Genomic DNA, 19782 nt, shown 5'->3' on the forward strand with positions numbered 1-19782 from the left:
TATTTTGACGAAAAAACACTTGCCATATTCATTCCATTAACTGCCCAGGGTGCTTAACAAAGTCATAATGGGTGGGCGCTTATTTTTTATGTTTACATAATTTAATATGTACAAATTTTACCTGAAATATGAATTTTATTTTGTAGATAGTTCTGTGTTTAATTTTGATACATGTGTAGTTGCATGGATCCTGTACATAAATATGGAGGATCATGTGTAGTAAAGTCGCTGGGTGGGCCCTTGGTTGGTTAATGGAATGAATACGGGAATTATGCTAATTTTTGTGTTAACAAATTCACACACTTCAAGAAGAATATTTTGTAATTGTAACTTATCACATTGTGCTCTGAACATATTTGGTTTCACATTGCGATGTGTATATTTATTTTATTGTTTTATATTCTTCCACTATGAAAGAAATTTCACAAAATCCCACTCTCAATTACAAATGGGATAAGTAACACATAAATAAAATGTTGGTACTTATACAGTGCCTTTCACATGTATCAAAGCACTTTACATTTATTCTGCTGTCGTAAGAATATATCAGCTGTCATACAATGCCAAGTCATACCAAAGTATTAGACGCATCAACATCAGTACAAAATTATTTTTTGTACAATTTCTCGAGCTATTATTAAAACAAAATTGTCATTAAAAATGTTGGAAGATGTAAGCAAATATAAATGCATCAACCCTCAAGAACAATGAACGTGTCCGAAAGCATTGCGCGTACTACGCACCCGTGCAATTATTCCATATTTATGCACGGCTAGTAACTTACTAATGTTTGCTCTGATTGGTTCTCACTATCTAAGAGTGTATGAATCACAGAGGAGGAAGAAAACAGAGCACGTACCAACAGTCAAAGTTCCCGTGTATTGTATGCGGTGAGTTCTCGCATATTCATGAGGGCCGATTGTCCGATCGTGCCGTGTCTAACAATCACGCCAGCGCTGCGTGCATTCGCGTACGAGATAGAGCGTTGGGGGATAATACGCAGTAATTGCGTAGTAATTTCGTCTACCGCACGTCATGGAACAATCGGCCCTCATTATCGGATGATGCGGAGACTTTGACTGGTGGTACGCTCTCTGTTTTCTTTCTCCTCTGTGGTATGAATACATACTAACTCACTAGATCAAGCTAATGATGCTTACCCACAATTTTAGGGTAACATGTTAGCAATATGTACTTAATCTTGTGAGCTGGTATGTTATGTGCTATTTACTCTGACCACTCAACCATAAGTACGAGATGTGAGCCTTGTATAATCAAGGACAGCTTTTGTAGATCCGTTGGTAGAGTTTCGGACTTCCAGTCCGGGGTTCAAGCCCCTGTAGGGGCAGGTATGTCCAGAGTTATTTCTCTGGCGCATCTACTACTTACATTAATTTGTATGTTTACAATGCATTAGTGAACAATGGGTGATTTGTTATTCCCTTTGTTTAACTCAATAGCTATAGGCTACAATATAATAGATCATTTAATTATGCACAATATTATGGAATAATTTGAAAATGTAACCATGGTGACAACATATGCAAATTTGGATTCAAAATTAACATTTTTTACAAACATTCATCAAAAATACATAATTTTCTTACAAAAAATAATACTACACAAAGAAAAAAGGCACATAATATAATGTACATTACTTACAGCAAAGTGACATATTCTTCCAAAATATTGGTCCTAACTGAGCACTTACAAGTTCAAAGGTCAAATAATTGAGTGTTTTTTACTAAAAAGACAGAATAGGCATGATTTTACTCCCCCCATGTTCTGTTGTAAAAATATGTAGTTCAGTAATTACTATTATGGTTATTAAGTAAACAGCTAAATTTAATTATCCCCTGAAATGATTCCAACCCTTTCTTTTAAAAGGGCTATTCCATCTGAAATCCATACACCTCTTAGACATGACCTTAATCTCCCACACAGGGGGTGAAGATTCCAATTGGAGTCACCAATTCAGGTTGCTCCATGATCATGTCTTCCAACGGGCATGTAGAATTTCAAGTGAAATCACCCATTATCATCAGCACCTTTGGCGTTGATTTGCATGGTTTTGTTTTATTAACATTGAAATACATTCATAATTGCACTTGATACCGGTATGTGTTATTAGGTTGGGGAAGGGGCAGGGGGGACAGAGTGGCTGATACAAGGCATACCAGTACTATTTACTAGTAAAAAATTTGACCAAAATACCAATTCACATTGAATTTACCTTGATAATTGGCAAAAATAGTGAACAATTGCATATTTTTGCATTCAAATTGTCCCAAGAAAGACCTACTTGTAGCAGGTCAGCCTGGAAGACTTTACAGTCAGACTTAAGAATGAGCCTGGTCAACAAGTATTCGCCACCGTCCCCCGAGCATACAGGGCATATTAATTAAACACAGTGGCGTAGCCAGGGGCAGTTTCCGCCTGAAAAGTCTTGCGCCCCGGATGATTTTTTAAAAACTTTTTAGTCCATTTTCGTCATAGTTTGCCTTTGAAACTGAAAGTTGCCTCCCCACCCCCCTTTTGCCCATCCTCTGGCTACACCACTGATTAAACATCACTTTATAAAACTTTAGCACATGATTAAATGATCATAAATTACACACACACACTTTGTATTTAGGCAATGGACATGATGAATGATTGAAATGCATTCAAAACATAGGAATGTATCAATTATTATTTACACTGGAAAAAAAAAGTTGCAAAAATGTTACTATTATGTCCAAGAGTATACATATGCTTGTCTGTATAATGTATAAACGTTATAACATATAAACGTTAATAAATGTATCAACATTCAACTTTTAAGATTAAATTTGCTATAGAAATTACACAATATTGGTTAAAATTTACTTACTGGCTAGTTAAAATTTTGCTTAATATGGGCAAAATCTGAAATCAAATGTGATATGGCCTATTCCAGTTGAAATCCATATACCCCCTATAGAAGACACAGGGAGTGTAATTTTCAAATGGGGTTACCTGAATGGGTGACTCCATTTGAAATCTACACCCCCTGTGTGGGATATTAAGGTCATGTCTTCCACAGTTGAAGCTGGGTGACCCGATTGACAGCCTCATCCCCCAAGATGTGTTTCGCTTTAGATGGTGTTAACTATAAAGTTGTATACAAAAAAGTGGTGTTCTATTCTATGAGGCATTGTCATACACATATTTGTCTCGGATATCCAAAATGAAAGAGAATGTTTTAATGAGAGGCCTCAGTATAAGATATAAAACAATATGTGACACAATCTGGTCCATAGAGGCCAAAGGAGGCATTTTTGAAAATTGAGTAAATATGATTAAGTTACCTTATACAAACATTAGGCTATCATATACTGAAAAAACCAAAGGTCTAGCATACTTAGTTCTAAAGTTATGAGGTTTTGTGATGTATATTTTCTTATGTATTTTATTGTTTCTTACTCCATATTGTTGCCTTTATCTCAGTTTCAAATTTACCACCTTTTGGACCCCATGGACCAGATTGCGTCACATATGAACAAAAATTGGGCCATCCCCGTTAATTAATTATCATTTAATTACTTAATTATTGAAAGCAAAATATATGTTTCATATTAAAAAAAATAAAACTTCCACTTTCTTTTTATTTCATATTTTTACATACTGCTTAGAAAAGAACAAACTGCCTTTCTTTGCACTCATAGAGCATTATGTCACGGGCTCTACTAGTTGAAATCCATACACCCCCTAAGGAAGACATGACCTTAATCTTCCATAGGGGTTGTATGGATTTCAACTGGAATAGCCTAATTTGGGAAATGGCTGTTGATACTTAGTTTTCTACACAAAATCATATATAAAAATATTATTCAGGCAACCTTTGATTATTCAATTATATAAAATCAACCTGGAATTATCTGATGTAGAACACAAGCTGTATTTAAAGCCATATTATAACATTTGCTGAGGAGGATGCTCTCAATATTTGTCAAAATTCTGGGTTTTTTTTTACACAATTATATTGTACTTTATTAAACCAAAAAACCCTGCAAAAATCAAGACCCTAGGTGCTGTACTTTTGTCAAAATCTGAAATTTTGTTTTATTATTACATTTGTTTTTAAACTACAACAAGTAGTTCTTGTTGTTTGCTTTATGGTCGACCGCATACGCGATATTCAGTACGTACAGCATGGTGATCTACACAACAAAGGATTGTTCCACAACACGACCAAAGGAGCGATACGTATTGGCGACATCGGCATAAATTCCAATTTTCTTTGCTTTGCCTTAGTTGTTCGGCTCAAAATTAAAATGGGGATAAATCTGACAGTAAAAGCTAACATTTTATGGCAAAGAAATACTAATCTTTTTTGTATGAAAATGTTATAATATGGCTTTAAACGACGACTTCTCTATTTGCTTGATAATAAACCCATATTAAAATATCTCAATACACATAAATTAACCCCATGGGCACTACTGCCTTTCTTACAGAGCCTCTGATTGGTTAATTACATGATATAATCATCTCAGTAACCAATCAAAACAGAGCTGTCAAATCTTGTTTTTTCAGCTTAATCCCCTTCAGCCCTACTGACTATTCTTACCATATCTCTGATTGGCTCAATACATGATATAGCCCTCATTGTAACCAATCAAAATTGTTCTTACAGTCTGATAACAAGGGTGCTAGTGCCCATGGGGTTAACATGTGCTTTCCAGTGATAGGTTGCAGATTTTCTATCTTAAAATAGGTTGAAATCCATACACCCCCTATGAAATACATGACCTTAATCTTCCACAAAGGGAGTGTGAATTTCAAATGCGGTTACCTGAATGGGTGACTCCATTTGAAATCTACACCCCCTGTGTAGGAGATTAAGGTCACATCTTCTACAGGCTGTTTGCATTACAACTGGAATAACCCAACATCCCAAAGTCACTTGTTACATATTTAAATTACACTACTAAACCCGTAAGCCGTCATACATAAGCTTCCTTCTCCACATCCTTCCCCACCGATTCCACCACTTCCGTCTTTGTCTTCTTACCCTTGAACGTGACCTTGACCTTCCTGTGCTGAAGGTTACAATTATTATGGTTATCCCCATTGACCTCCTCTAAGGATCTTTCCCTTGAGTCAAGTGATCTCTCCCTGGAATCTAACGATCTCTCGTCGTCTATGGAGCGATCACATGAGCCTGCACTGCCGTTGCTTGTTACCCGGAGTCTTGGAACCATGTGGCAGGCCGACAGATCGCTGGAAATTAATGATACATGATGATTTGAGATTATGTAGGTGTAAGATTTTGCAAATGGATATAAACAACATTCAACGTTGAAATTTTACTCAAAGTGCTTTATAAAAAACAGGTTAATTAATGCAAAAAGGGTGTTAATTTTTATAAGCTCCTATCAGTTAATGGTTCAAATCACAAATAAAATATATATATTGTCTAATCAGTGCTGAGTAAATTACATTTAAGTTTTAAGATATTATTATGTTTATCGTTTTTCTTAGGATTTAGTAATTTCATATTGCTTGTAAAACAAAATGAATGAGAAAACACTGTTGAAAATTTCTTTTATTCATGTTTTTGCTTTAAAATGAAATTTTTTTTATATCATCCCACGTGAAATGCGGTAAAATTGCTCACAAAACTAAATGTGCACAACCTACAGGAAATCAACAAAATATTCCAGCTAATAATTATGATTATTAAAGAGTGCAGTTTTCAGAGTCTATACATGTACATAAAAGAAACTTTGGACCTATAGTTTGCAGCTTCTTATTAATGTTGATTACGGATATTACACATTTTTTCCGCAACAGGATCAAAGGATGATTATGGTATCAGATAGATCCAGCAGGCCCATAAATGGTTATGGAGAACAACAAGATTAGCAACTCTGCCAAAAGGCCTCTTAATTCATAAACATCCTTGCAGAGTATTCAAGTGGACCACCACCAAGTACCAGTAAAAGTTATTCTCAAGAGATCAACAAGTTTGTTGAGGCTTAATCTTCCACGTTACGTAGATCAGGATTAGTAAAGGATCTATTAGCATCTTGATTCTGAAGATTAAGATTATTGCGATTGTCTTTTTGCACTTCTTCATATGATCTTTGATTGGATCCAGCAGACCCGTTACTGGTTAGTCTAAGGCGTGGTAAGGCACATGCAGATAAATCACTGAAATAAGCAACAGAAAAGAAAGAAACAGAGAAATAAAGGAAAGAAGGGATGCATAGGGAAGCAATATATTGATCACTGCGAATGATTCCAGGTGGATTTCACTAACGTTAGGCTATTCCGGTTGAAATCCATACAACCCTTATGGAAGACATGACCTTTAATCTTCCACACAGGGAGTGTGAATTTCAAATGGGGTTACCTGAATGGGTGACTCCATCTATACCCCCTGTGTGGAAGATTAAGGTCATTTCTTTAATAGGAGGTTTGTGGATTTCAACTGGAAAATCCGAAACAAAATACAAATCATTTTCACTATTATCAGCGAATGTAGTATAGCAGTAATTGATCAACATGTTGCTTTGTGAGGTAATTTTATACAGTACGGTATACCAGTTTCATCTTGGTAAGTCACGGATGTCAGTACGCTTACGATTACGCACAGCTTCCATGAGTGTCCTTTCAAAGTGCTGGCATACATACACATACGTTTAAAGATGCCTCATAGATGCGCATGCGAGCTGCTTCATTGCGATAACATCGCTGACTCACCAAAGATTAAAAATAGTAGATCATGCATATGATAAATTGAAAGTATAGGTATAAATATTAGGTTAGGATGGTTAAGATAAATTTAGATTGGGCTATATCAGTTGAAATCCATACACGCCCTATGAAAGACATGACCTTAATCTCCCACACAGGGAGTGTGAATTTCAAATGGAGTTACCTGAATGTGTGATTCCATTTAAAATTTTCAACCCCTGTGTGGACAATTCAAGTCATGTTTTTCATAGCAGATGCACTGATTTCAACTGGAATACTAGTAGCACATTTTCAAATGACATTGCACTTCAACTTGCAATTTGGCAACTCGAGCTGTACCTTATGTTGCATCGAGTTTGGTAGTAACGTCACTGCTAGTGTTTTTGGTTGCATAGTTTGAAACATGCATTCCGTTCTCAGAATCACACCATAATATGCACATCAGAATGCTCTCTCACATACCCAGATGCATTGGGCTATTCCAGTTGAAATCCATACACCCCCTATGGAACACATGACCTTAATCTCTGTAGTTTAAGTTGTAGTGTAAGGTGTTCAGCGCAGTGGGGTTATTTAACAGAATGCGCTTTATAAGCATGCCTTTCATTCATTCATCTTCCACAGAGGGGAACTCAAATGGAGTCGCTCATTCAGGTAACTCCATTTGAAATTCACACTCCCTGTGTGGGAGATTCAGGTTATATTTTCCATTGGGGGTGTATGGATTGCAACTGGAATAGCACATTTTGAATTCACTACCTAACTCAAAGCACACAAGGTATAGAGACATTATTTCCAAGGCCTTGATTTGATATAGGTTATACTTGGCATACAAATTGAAAAGGATAGTCAATTACAGTGCATTCAAGTTGAAAAAGATCCGAGATTGAATTAAAAAGACTAGTTTGCATCTGACCTCACTGTCAATCAATCCCCACAATTGGTTAGTAGCGCAAAAAAAGGAAGGTTGATTCACCTGGTGCCTTCATCAGAGAAAAGGAATCGCAGAAAATGGCCAAAAATTACAGCACTTTTACAACTTTTCTCAGCATTATTGACATGGTGCCTTCAAGTACCTATTATTAAGACCTAACAATTGACACGGTTTGTATGTTTGAATGTGCAGAATTAAGCATAATGTACGCCATTTTATTGCCACGTTCGGAAACTCAATCAAGCAACAACTCGTAAACAAATCGTTTCTGATTTTGATTGACAGGTGACAAACACAAACTAGTATTTTTATCTTAGGCTCCGATTATTATTATTAGTAGAGCATATTCAAGTTGAAAAGGATATTAGTAGAGCGCATTCCAAATCACAACAAAATATGAAATAAGGAGTTATAGGGAAATAACTAGGCATGCATAACTACCGTAAAAACTTGATAGTTAGCATATGTGCTTACTATCAAGTGCTTTTAAAACATGCAAACATGAAGTGCCCCATCCACAAGAGTGTAAATAGTTTTGAGCAAATCATCGATACACATAATTATATACTTTGGTACAATTTCATGTTTTCAAAAGCGTTCTATAGTAAGCACATATGCTAACTATCAAGTTTTTACAATACTATAGTCTGTTCACTGTATCTGAACAGAAGTGAGCAAAAACCATTAATTTCTCATTAATTAATAACAAATGCCCCTTTTGGTCAGATTCAGAGCTTTAGTAACCTCAAGTACATTTTAATGATACATCAAATGTTCTGCACAGTTAACTATTGCCTTGTGAGAAATGTTAATTGGTCAGTGTCTCCAGGGGGATGCTTGGGGATTTGTGGTTGGGCATTCACCACAGGATTCTCACCTTTATTGATAAGGCATATATTAATGTCCGTTTAGCTAGCCTGGCCAGAGTATACAATAAGTGTGTCTCTTTTGCTCTTAATGAGCATAAGTACTTACAATAAGTCTGTGTCTGTTTTGCTCTTCATGAGCGGAATGGTACTCTCGTCGTCCATCATCTGCTCCATCGACTTGGGATTCAGCACCTCCTTGTCCGGTTTGATTGAGATGTCTCGTACGGCACGGAACTGACCGCAGTTGTTGAGGTGCTCGTTTTCAAGACGGAAGAAGTTCCACACAAAACGTCTGTAGTGGGTAAGATATTAGTATTAGAAATACTGTTGAACGGCTTAACTTGTAGGTTTTCTGGAAGGTCAGCTCATGAAAGTACTGCACATTTTGTGACTAATTATATGGTTATATTTACAAAAATGTTTGAAACTGAACAATCTCAGAAACTTGAGACCCATGTATACATTCATTAAACAGTGCAGTCCAATCAATGACCCCTTCCAAAAATGTGTATCTTGTATTTTGGTCAAAATAACCCAAGGGCTTAACCCAGGGTGGCAGATAGGGACCATTCATAGCTAGTGTAGCAAGTGTCATTCAGACATGTGATCCATGTTTACCAGAATATCTCCTTCAAGGTAACTAAGTTTTCCTCTAGACACAGCCCTATAAGAGTACATAGATGTACTTGCCTAAATACATGTACTTCTAATGGTGCTAGTATACTCAGTGACTAGAATATCGCCTTCTAAATAACCAAATTGTACTCTAGACACAGTCATATAAGAGTACACATATGTACTTACCTAAATACTTCTAATGGTGCTAGTATACTGACTAGAATATCTCCTTCTAGATAACCAAGTTGTCCTATAGACACTGTTAACGTCCATGTGAAACGTAAAAAGAAATCTTCTATGATTGCAAAATAATACGACTGTTGAGAAAGAAGGACATACCATTATCAATTAACCCCCTGAACACTACTGGTCATCTAACAGCATTTCTGATTGGTTGATAACTTGAAATGCTCATTTCAATTGCCAATTATGACTAGGCTTTAAACAATTTATGGTCAAATTTGCATTTGCAGATGATCTTATTAATACCCTCCTTGATTGGTTCAAAATTGGACAGAATATTCATTTTGGCCAATCGGCAGGTAGTTCTCATGGGGAGAGGCAGTGATTGGGAGATGAATCCCAGATTGATCAGGCATGGGATGTAATGATGCAAATAATACTATACATCCATTCATCTCAAATTTGGTCGTGACGTAGGTACGCATTTCGCTGGTCTCAGTATTGAATCGCATACGTAAAGTTAATCATGCAGAGCATTCACGCACACATACAGGGGCATTTGTTGGCACACTTAATTGCAGCGCAATTGCGAAAAAGCATTGATGTCCCTACCAAACTTCACCAGTTCTGAGAAATTGCACTAGCAACCTCGGATGGATGTACGGAATGAATGACAACCAGGAAACATAATATCTCAGGTGAAGGAAAAATTAATGCCTCTTTTTAATACACCATCATTCAAAGGCATAGACCATTTCATATCAAGATCGGAAAGGTTTGGAAAACCGCGCCATTTATTCAGTAAGCTAGGGGGTCAAATTGTACCCAAACTGGCGGACAAGAAATGTCATGAAGTACAGTGCCCTTTTGCGTGAAAATACAGCTTATTACGCGAACGTGAACATGGGTCATCGGTTTGAATATTTTCCTAACATATTGAGCTAACACCTCAGCTACTTGGTTTTTCACAATAAGATACTAATGGAAAGAAATGATCAAAAGTTCATCTTTTTTTTTTGCAGAACGTTTTTGCTACGCATCACATCTTCCACAAGTCAATCTCTACACAATCTCTACACCACCCGCTTGATTATACATTGAGTAACCTTGGCAAAAGTACCTCTCTCATCCATAATTGACCGTTGAAAGTTCATCGTAGTTTATGATGCCTGCTACACATTGGAACTTCGCACTGTACATGATGCTGAAGAGGTACTTTTATGCGCGCGCGATAGGGGGAATTATTTCATGCTTCTGGTTTTATCGGAATGACTTGGTTTGAAAAGGTCTATTCATTTCAGACAATATTCAGACAGCAAAAGAAATGAGTGTGCTTACTGTTTCAGGGTAGACAATATCTTCTCTAAGTACTCTATTATTCTGTGTGTTTTTAGATAGAAGGCCCCAGTCCATCTTGAGGTCCCATGTTAATGTGTAGCAGGAGCTAATGAAGGCACTCAATACCCACATATAAAATAACGGATCCCTGGACCATACGCCAGCTGAAAGGAAAATACATAGAAAATGCATGGTTGGTATTAAAAAGGAACAGTATGTCAATTACAGTCAGTAAGAGCGAAAAGAATATCTGTAATCAAACAGGATGATAGATAACAATCATCATGACAAAACAGGCCTAAAACAATTTGTATTTCCCTTTTCAACCTACCCAAAAACTGAAAAAATAGGTTCAACTTTTTTATTTTTTATTTTCCATATTTTGTAAATGAAAAGAAAAAAGTTGACAAAATTAAACCAACTACTCTTGCAATGTTATTACTAAGAAGCCAGTCGCTAAGGTTAAAGCTTCTGCAAAGTACACACATGCCTTGATAAGACGCTAGCTATGTACACCTGTACTACTTTCCATTTAAAATCAATACAGCACTATGGAAGACATTCAGGTATCTCAATTTTGAATACATACTCCCTGTATGAAAGATAACGGTCATATCTACCATAGGTGGTGTATGGATTTCAACTGGAATATCCCAACACTTACATTTATTAGATGCAGCAAGAGCAGAGAAACATACTACAAAAAACGTTGTGGAATATTTGCCGGCGTTGACGAGGTGAGGAAATACAAGTTTGGTGTCGTGGTATCTTCTAAGGCACTGGGCAAAACGGAACCAAGCTGGAAGACAGGCTACAAACACACGTGCATAGTAGGAAAATGTATGGCACTGAATCGCACCTGTAAGAAAACAGATTGATTGATTGATTGATTGATTGATTGATTGATTGATTGATTGATTGATTGACACATGTATATAATAGGAAAATGTATGTTACTGAATGGAACATGCATGAAAACATTGATTGATTGATTGATTGATTGATTGATTGATTGATTGATTGATTGATTGATTGATTAATTGATTGGTTGATCAGTTAGTTTACACATGTGTGGGAAAATGTATGTTACTGAATGAAACCTGTAAGAAAACAAATTGATTAATTGATTGCAGAGCACGATATTATTGTCTGAAGAACATTGGTCAAATGCAGACAGAATATGTTATGATGTATACCGGATTTCGCCAAATAGTCGCCCCCCTCAAATAAACGCCCCCCACCACTTTTTTCAACCAAGATGTTTCACAAATGCCGATATTTCCATGCTATCTTGTGCAGTAAGCTTACCAAGTTGCCCACATGGTCGATAATAGCATCACTTTTTGGCGAAAATCTGGATTGGAAACCAGGGAGTGAACCAGAAGTCAGTGTTTCTAGTTCATAGTTCGTCATTTTAATGTGAGTTTTAAGTTTACCTAATGATTTTAACAGGAATTATAATTCTAAAATTGACCTTGAATAAACACCCCCCCCCTTGGGAAAATGTAACGCCCCCGGGGGCGTTTATTTGACAAAATACTGTAAGTATGTAACATAGGTCTGCAACTGACAAGTTTGACAGGTACAGTGTTAGGCTAGAAATCGCTTCTCCTTCATCATAATCCAACCCACCTCTGGAACTCATTCTTACACTAAATTATTACATAAATAAACACATAGAGTGGAATATTCCATGCTTGTGCCCTCTAACATGCTTGAATTCAGCTGACGCCGGTACACCGTTCAGAACTGGCGACATCACTCATCTGAGAACACATTATCAGCGCCTATGCACGAACTTTGTCTACGCTCACGCTATTTGGGCTAATTTTGAGCTCTCTAACGCCCCCTCACCTCTAGGGGCAACATGCCTACCTTCCATTGATCAGTGTGAGTCAACCGCTCTCCCTCCCATCCCCTCAATTCCATTCTCGACTCATACTTACAATTATGATCTCCCAGCCACGAGACTTCACAGGAATAATAACAAAGAAAGAACTCTACATCAAGTAACACAGTCTGTAAGCTGTTGAGTTGATCGGCGAGCAGACCTCTCTCCCCTCCCTCCCACTCTCAATTCATACTTACAATTATGATCTCCCAGCCATGAGACTTCACAGGAATAATAACAAAGAAAGAACTCTACATCAAGTAACACAGTCTGTAAGCTGTTGAGTTGATCAGTGAGCAGACCCCTCTCCCCCTCACCTCCCTCCCACCCTCAATTCATACTTACAATTATGATCTCCCAGCCATGAGACTTCACAGGAATAATAACAAAGAAAGAACTCTACATCAAGTAACACAGTCTGTAAGCTGTTGAGTTGATCAGTAACAATACCGCCCTCCCTCTCACTCACCCTCTTCCCCCCACTCTCAATTCATACTTACAATTATGATCTCCCAGCCACGAGACTTCACAAGAATAATAACAAAGAAAGAACTCTACATCAAGTAACACACTCTGTAAGCTGTTGAGTTGATGAGTGAGCAGACCTCCCTCCCCTCCCCTCAATCCCACCCTCAATTCATACTTACAATTATGATCTCCCAGCCATGAGACTTCACAGGAATAATAACAAAGAAAGAACTCTACATCAAGTAACACGGTCTGTAAGCTGTTGAGTTGATGAGTGAGCAGACCCCTCCCTCCCCTCCCCTCAATTCCACTCTCAATTCATACTTACAATTATGATCTCCCAGCCATGAGACTTCACAGGAATAATAACAAAGAAAGAACTCTACATCAAGTAACACAGTCTGTAAGCTGTTGAGTTGATGAGTGAGCAGACCTCCCTCCCCTCCCCTCAATCCCACTCTCAATTCATACTTACAATTATGATCTCCCAGCCATGAGACTTCACAGGAATAATAACAAAGAAAGAACTCTACATCAAGTAACACAGTCTGTAAGCTGTTGAGTTGATGAGTGAGCAGACCTCCCTCCCTCCCCTCAATCCCACCCTCAATTCATACTTACAATTATGATCTCCCAGCCACGAGACTTCACAGGAATAATAACAAAGAAAGAACTCTACATCAAGTAACACGGTCTGTAAGCTGTTGAGTTGATCGGCGAGCCAGAAATCAGCAAAGCCTACTGGATGGAATGGTGCAATGAGTATACGAAACTGGAGGAAACAAAGTTCGGGAAAAAGAGAAAAATTAGGCGACCAAAAAAATAAAACCTGTTCTACAGGCACGGCTAACACAGATTGTGCACATTGGGAATTTTGCATAGCTGTATGCATGTAAAAGCAGCTGGTTTTTATTGGCTAAATTTCACTTCAAGCTTTCGGTGAATTTTTTAACGCTCTTCCAGAAAAAAAATCCCCACTGACCAACCCTACTTGGTAAGTCCATAAACCCGTAGAGCAGGGTCTTTTCATCACCCAGATTTGACCAACTTTGAAATTTGAGCCCTGCTGCATATGCAGCTATTTTTGTTTTTAGCAAGTTAGCATTTTTTCCCTTTCTTCATTTTTTCTACTTTTTTGAAGTTTTAGGAGGACTTTTAGAATTACGTAAAACAAAAAACATTTCATGTGCATAAAAATTTCGCGAATCAACCACACTCGCAAATTTCCCCAAATTTTCATGCACTCAAATATTTCATGCTTCACACAGTATAATAAAGATATCGCAGAAAGTAACACAGCCGTTACAAATTTGCCTATAGCTTCAGAACTATTAATCATATGTGACCATCCATCTCAAACCGCTCGTAAAGTCGGCAAATTGTATTTTGAGTTACAGTGCAAAATATGCATAGCGGTTGTATTCATATGTCCCTAATATTTGTCCGACATGTTTCTCATTTTAGTCCAGTCAAACACCAATCTTTAATCCTATTGTTGAAGAGGATAATAAGCTTATACTTATGTGTAGCATTAGTAAAAAGCTTAAGTCTTTGTTTGCTTTAGCTAAATACTGTTCAAGTGGTGGGTTAACCAACAATTAACAATGAGAGGACATTCCTGAACCTAGTTCACTTGGGGATGATTTAAAGTGACCACCAATTATGACCATTTGATATGTAATACCAGCGATGTGGAAAAAAAGAAATAATGTAGTACCAAAATAATGTACCCTTTTACTGAAGGAGCAAAGTTTAACAAGTTATAACTCCGCTTCTGGATATCGTTTGAAGTCAAATGATATATCATTGTAAAGCTTATGATATATATTTTCTAAACACTCAAGAAAACAAATTTGACCAGGGGCCGACTTTACGAGCGTTTCGACCTGGACGGTCACATATTCACTATATTTTAAAGTAGAAGGAAAGGTAGTTTATGCCCGCACATTTTGATACCCCATTCGCCCAATTTCATTCAACATCAAATCAATATTTGAAAAATACCCCTGAATTTAGAAGTTGCAGTAAATTGTATAGATTTGAATTCAGTGCTAAGATAATGGGAAGTTTTACATGCAACAATGCTTGGGTTTAATAACTACTGATCACTGTAAGTGCAACTTTTAAATTTGGATTTCACCCTTCAAAATGCACGTATATGTACATAAACCACTCTTCTTTCTATATTAAAATATAGACTTATTAGTAGAAGGCTTATCCTGAAACTGGGCTATTCCATTAAAATCCACACTACCCCTGTGGAAGATTTTGGAAATATCTTTCACAGGGAGAGTATTAATTTCAACACATTAGCTGTTAGCTCATACTCCCCTTGTGGAAGATATTTCCAAAATCTTCCACAGGGGTAGTGTGGATTTTGAATGGAATATCCCATTGGTAGAATCTATTTCAGAGGGTGTACAAAATTCAAATGGAGCTGCCCAATCTGCTTATTCCATTTGAAATTCATACTCCCCTGTGGGAAGATATTTCCAAAATCATCCACAGGGGTAGTGCGGATTTTAAATGGAATAGCCCATTGGCAGAATCTATTTCATTTTCAAAGGGTGTATGAAATTCAAATGAACCTACCCAATGTGTTTATTCCATTTGAAATATATACTCCCTCTGTGGAAGATATTTCCAAAATCTTCCACAGGGGTAGTGCGGATTTTAAATAGAATAGCCCATTGGCATCACTCAACTTACCAATATTCTAAGTAACCAAAACCTGGCTCTGTAATATAATGTTCTAGTTGGATTGATGAAAAAGAGAAACATGAATCCCGCTAGGATGAGTGGGTTGGCATAGCTTGGTATACCGACAAAATGGCAGTATATGAAGGCTAGGATGCTCATGGACCAGAGAACCGCTAAAAATAAGGCTATCTGTGAAAGAAAAATATACAAACAATTAATGCTCTGCATGCTAGCCATAGGCATTGACATAAAAAGTCCCAAAACTTGAGATATTTCCTCAAAATATCAACAGCAATCCCAAGAACCACTGAACCAATACTAGGCTTGTTTGCACTCATTTTAATACATTTTTCATGCTGATTCCAAATATGGTCATGAAAATTTACAATTCTGAAATTTTTTAATTAAAAAAAATTGAAACTTGTTGTCTGCAGTCGACACCTGCAGCAGCTGTGTGGAACAGGTTAACTTAAAGTAAGTATGCTAGCATTTATCATTTGTCATTTATACATTTATCATTGTATAGCAATAAAATGACAATATACAGGCAAGTCATGTTCACAAAGGACCATTCCAGTTGAAATCCACACCCCTTATGGAAGACATGACCTGACCTTAATCTACTATGCAGGGAGTGTCAATTTCAAATGGGGTTACCTGAATGGATGTTTTCCATGGGGGGTGAGGATTTCAAATGGAATAGACCAAAACAATTTTAAATATTTTGAAACACAAGATATATCTTCAATGTTCCATTTCTGTTTCGATTACTCATTAATGTTTAAGCTGGTACTACACCCCCTGATAAATTTTGTGACTAATTTTGCATTTTTCGCAAAAAATAACTTCACACTGGTAACAAAAGTTATGTATATAATAGGGCAAGGAATCCAGTTACTTCACTGAAATTTCAGTGATTCAAGACAAGTGGTTCATTATAATATGTTAAGAAATGAGGTACATTCTAGCTGTACCTCTTTTCTTATCATAAATAACGTACCGCTTGTCTTGAGTCACTGAAATTCCAGTGCAGTAACTGGATTCCTTGACCCTATAATCATGATAATATACATAACTTTTGTTACCAGTGTGTTATTATTTTTTGAGAAAAATGCAAAAATAGTCACAAATTTATCAGGGGGTATGGTACCACCTTAATCATATTCAATAACAACTACTTAAAATTGTTTTTGAATCAACCACACAGACACAAAAACAAATAAATAATCCAAAAACATTGTTTTTTTACAATAACAAACTCTCAAAATAGAGTTTTTAAAATGCTGCCATTGGAGTTAATATCTATCTACTGGGAATGGTTTCTATAATATGAGACATCCCTGCTTATCACTTGTCATTACACTGTATGTCACTACAAACTATATATACACCGGCAGGTTGTCATCAGGAAACCCACAAGGATGATTTACTCTATGTCAGACATCTCTCTTTATTACATTTCAAAATGAATTAATGCTCTGCATGCTAGACATAGGCTTAAGCATATAAAGTCCTAAGTTTAGTAGATATTTTTTCAAAATATCAAGAGCTATCTCAAGAACCACTGAACCAATAGTGGGCTTGTTTGTACTCATTTTAATGTATTTTTCATGCTTATTTCAAATATGGTCATGAAAATGTACAATTTTTTAAAGAAAATTTGAAACTTGTCATCTGCAATCTACACCCACATGTTAAGGGGACAAACAAAACAATTCATTTAATGTAGTCTTAAGCTTTTGTTTGGGAAGAAGGTACAATGTACATGTACAGGGTGTCCCAAAAAAAAGAGGCCCCTCATTGCGCCCTCGTTTTCTCCTATTTTTGAAAAGTTGATTAAATATATTTTGGTATGTAAAGAAACCTTTAAATCGTTAGCTTTAATAAACCAAAACAATTATTTCAATCGGCTCACAACTTTTGAAGATATGCTCTTTTGAATAAAAGTACCCGTTTTTCACTCTGTCCACGGATAGCAAACAGAGTGGTTGTGATGGTTCATGCTGTGGAGTGGCCTGCACGATCACCAGACCTCACACACATGTTTTTCCTTTGTGGCAAAATCCAAGATCTTCGCAAACGTACTACTGAATGCATTCGCAAGTATCCGGCGAACAAGGATGGTACATAGCGCAATTGATGCAATAGAGGGCAGAGCAGCACAGTAAACTCACTTCAGAAGAACCAAAGACAAACCAAACAACCTTTTAGGGCTACCTTTTATCCTAAAAAGAGAAATAACTTATGTTGTAAATAATTAAAAAAAAGCAAGAAACAAACAAAGTTAAAAAGTAAGAAACATAATAAAACAAAACGGCATACATAACCAAGAAAAAATAAGTAATTGCAAGTAAAGCAAAGAAAGTCTCATTCGGCATCCATTTTACCATAGACCTTAAATTGTCTATGATTTTACCCACAAATTAATGACACTATTAACAAAATCCATTACCCATAAACCCACCGGTAAAGCTCATTCCATAAATAATGTTATTTTATAAAGTTATCATTGAGGAATGTTTGATATTCATGCATGGTATATGGACTCCTTTTCAATCTTTGAAGTAGCCAAACCTTCTCCGTGGACAGAGTGAAAAAACGGGTACGTTACTTTAAAAGAGCATATCTTCAAAAGTTTTGAGCCGATTGATATAATTGTTTTGGTTCATTAAAGCTAACGACTCAAGGTTTCTTTACATACCAAAATATATTTGATCAACTTGTCAGAAATAGGAGAAAAAGAGGGCGCAATGAGGGGCCTCTTTTTTGGGACACCCTGTACTTTGAAATGGCAATTCTGTTTTTTTACTTGTTTCTTAAAAACATTAATATCATTCAGAAATACTTTGAGGTTTGTTTTTGGTGGGGAGGATGGGGGTCAGGTTTGTAATAAATCAGGGTTGCCAAACAAATTCAGCCTAAATCCCAGGTCTGATAATCAAAAAAGTAGCCCATTTTTTCTCTTAACCAATTGGTTAACCATTGGTTTCTATGGGACTAGCAGAAGTTGCAGGGGCCAATGTTGAAAAATCACCCAATATTTTTTTGGTTTCTTTGGGACAGATAACTGTCACAAGTTGTGGTAAAAAAATTCAGATGTAGCCCGACTGGGCTACCAAATCGCAGATTTGGCAACCCTGTAACAAACTAGCAATGTTTATGGCCCTTTTTTTTTTTTTTTTTTTTTTTTGGTTTGTTTTCTAAAAAGTTCAGAAGTTGACATCGTAAACTCCAGGGGAGCTTCCTGGATGATTGTTAGATATAATCCATTCAAATGAAAAGAATAGTGCACATTTCACATTTGAGAAATAAATTCATGTTTTTTGGTGTTTTCAACAAGGTTTTATCTGCAGACATGACAAAAAGGCCTTTGGGTTCCCTATCCAGCAGAAATATGGCAGATCTGTCCCCACTTGTCACTCATCTGGTTTTTGTGGAAGTTTAAAAAGTTGGTGAAGCATGGAAAAAGAAATCAATTCACCATCTCTACAAAATCACAGAATCTTGCTTTAGGCTTACCTCTAACAACTGTTCATGCGATAGATTATGTCTCGGATCCAACTCAAATATAAGTACATGATTGACTCCGGATTTCCGCCAGCCGTATGTATTGATCCCCAAGAGGAATATCATGAGGATGACGAGAAACATACCACGGTACATACGCACTGCTGGACGCCACTCTATCCCAGCGTCTTTGGCCCCAATACCTGAAATTGAAGATCAGATGAGAAATTATTAGGTTTGTCTTAAGCTTCCATCAACTTGATTGCGCCTCTTTTTCTTATTTTTTAAAGTTTTTTTTGGTGTACTTGTTTTCTTTGAGTGAAGACAGAGCTTATTTTGCTCTGAGCTTGTTGCTACCAAGATCAATTTGAAATTGCGACTAGTTTTTACTTGAATCTGTTCCTAAACCATAAGTATGTAGTTTTTGCTGCTTGATTTAATATTTTGTGGTCTGTCCCTGAAGAAGAGCAGTTTATCTGCTCAAAACATCAGTCGGTTTTTTGTTGTTGTTTTTTTGTCTGGTTTATACAGCTGAGGGCACTAACATTGGT

The 19782-nt window shown here is 36.7% G+C and overlaps 1 protein-coding gene across 1 annotated transcript in view; it reads right to left on the reverse strand.

Moving 5' to 3' along the window:
• Positions 1-2459: 2459 nt before the first annotated feature.
• Positions 2460-19782, reverse strand: part of LOC140140164 (xenotropic and polytropic retrovirus receptor 1 homolog) — a 55709-nt gene continuing 38386 nt past the window's right edge. The window contains 8 exon segments of the mRNA XM_072162024.1: positions 2460-5244; positions 8633-8818; positions 9331-9461; positions 10666-10829; positions 11330-11524; positions 13646-13796; positions 15734-15913; positions 19244-19434. Of these exon segments, the coding sequence (XP_072018125.1) occupies positions 4968-5244; positions 8633-8818; positions 9331-9461; positions 10666-10829; positions 11330-11524; positions 13646-13796; positions 15734-15913; positions 19244-19434 (1475 nt within the window). The 3' untranslated portion in view covers positions 2460-4967.

Source organism: Amphiura filiformis, chromosome 18 (genome assembly GCF_039555335.1).
Source record: "Amphiura filiformis chromosome 18, Afil_fr2py, whole genome shotgun sequence".
In the NCBI taxonomy this organism is placed as follows: Eukaryota; Metazoa; Echinodermata; class Ophiuroidea; order Amphilepidida; family Amphiuridae; genus Amphiura; species Amphiura filiformis.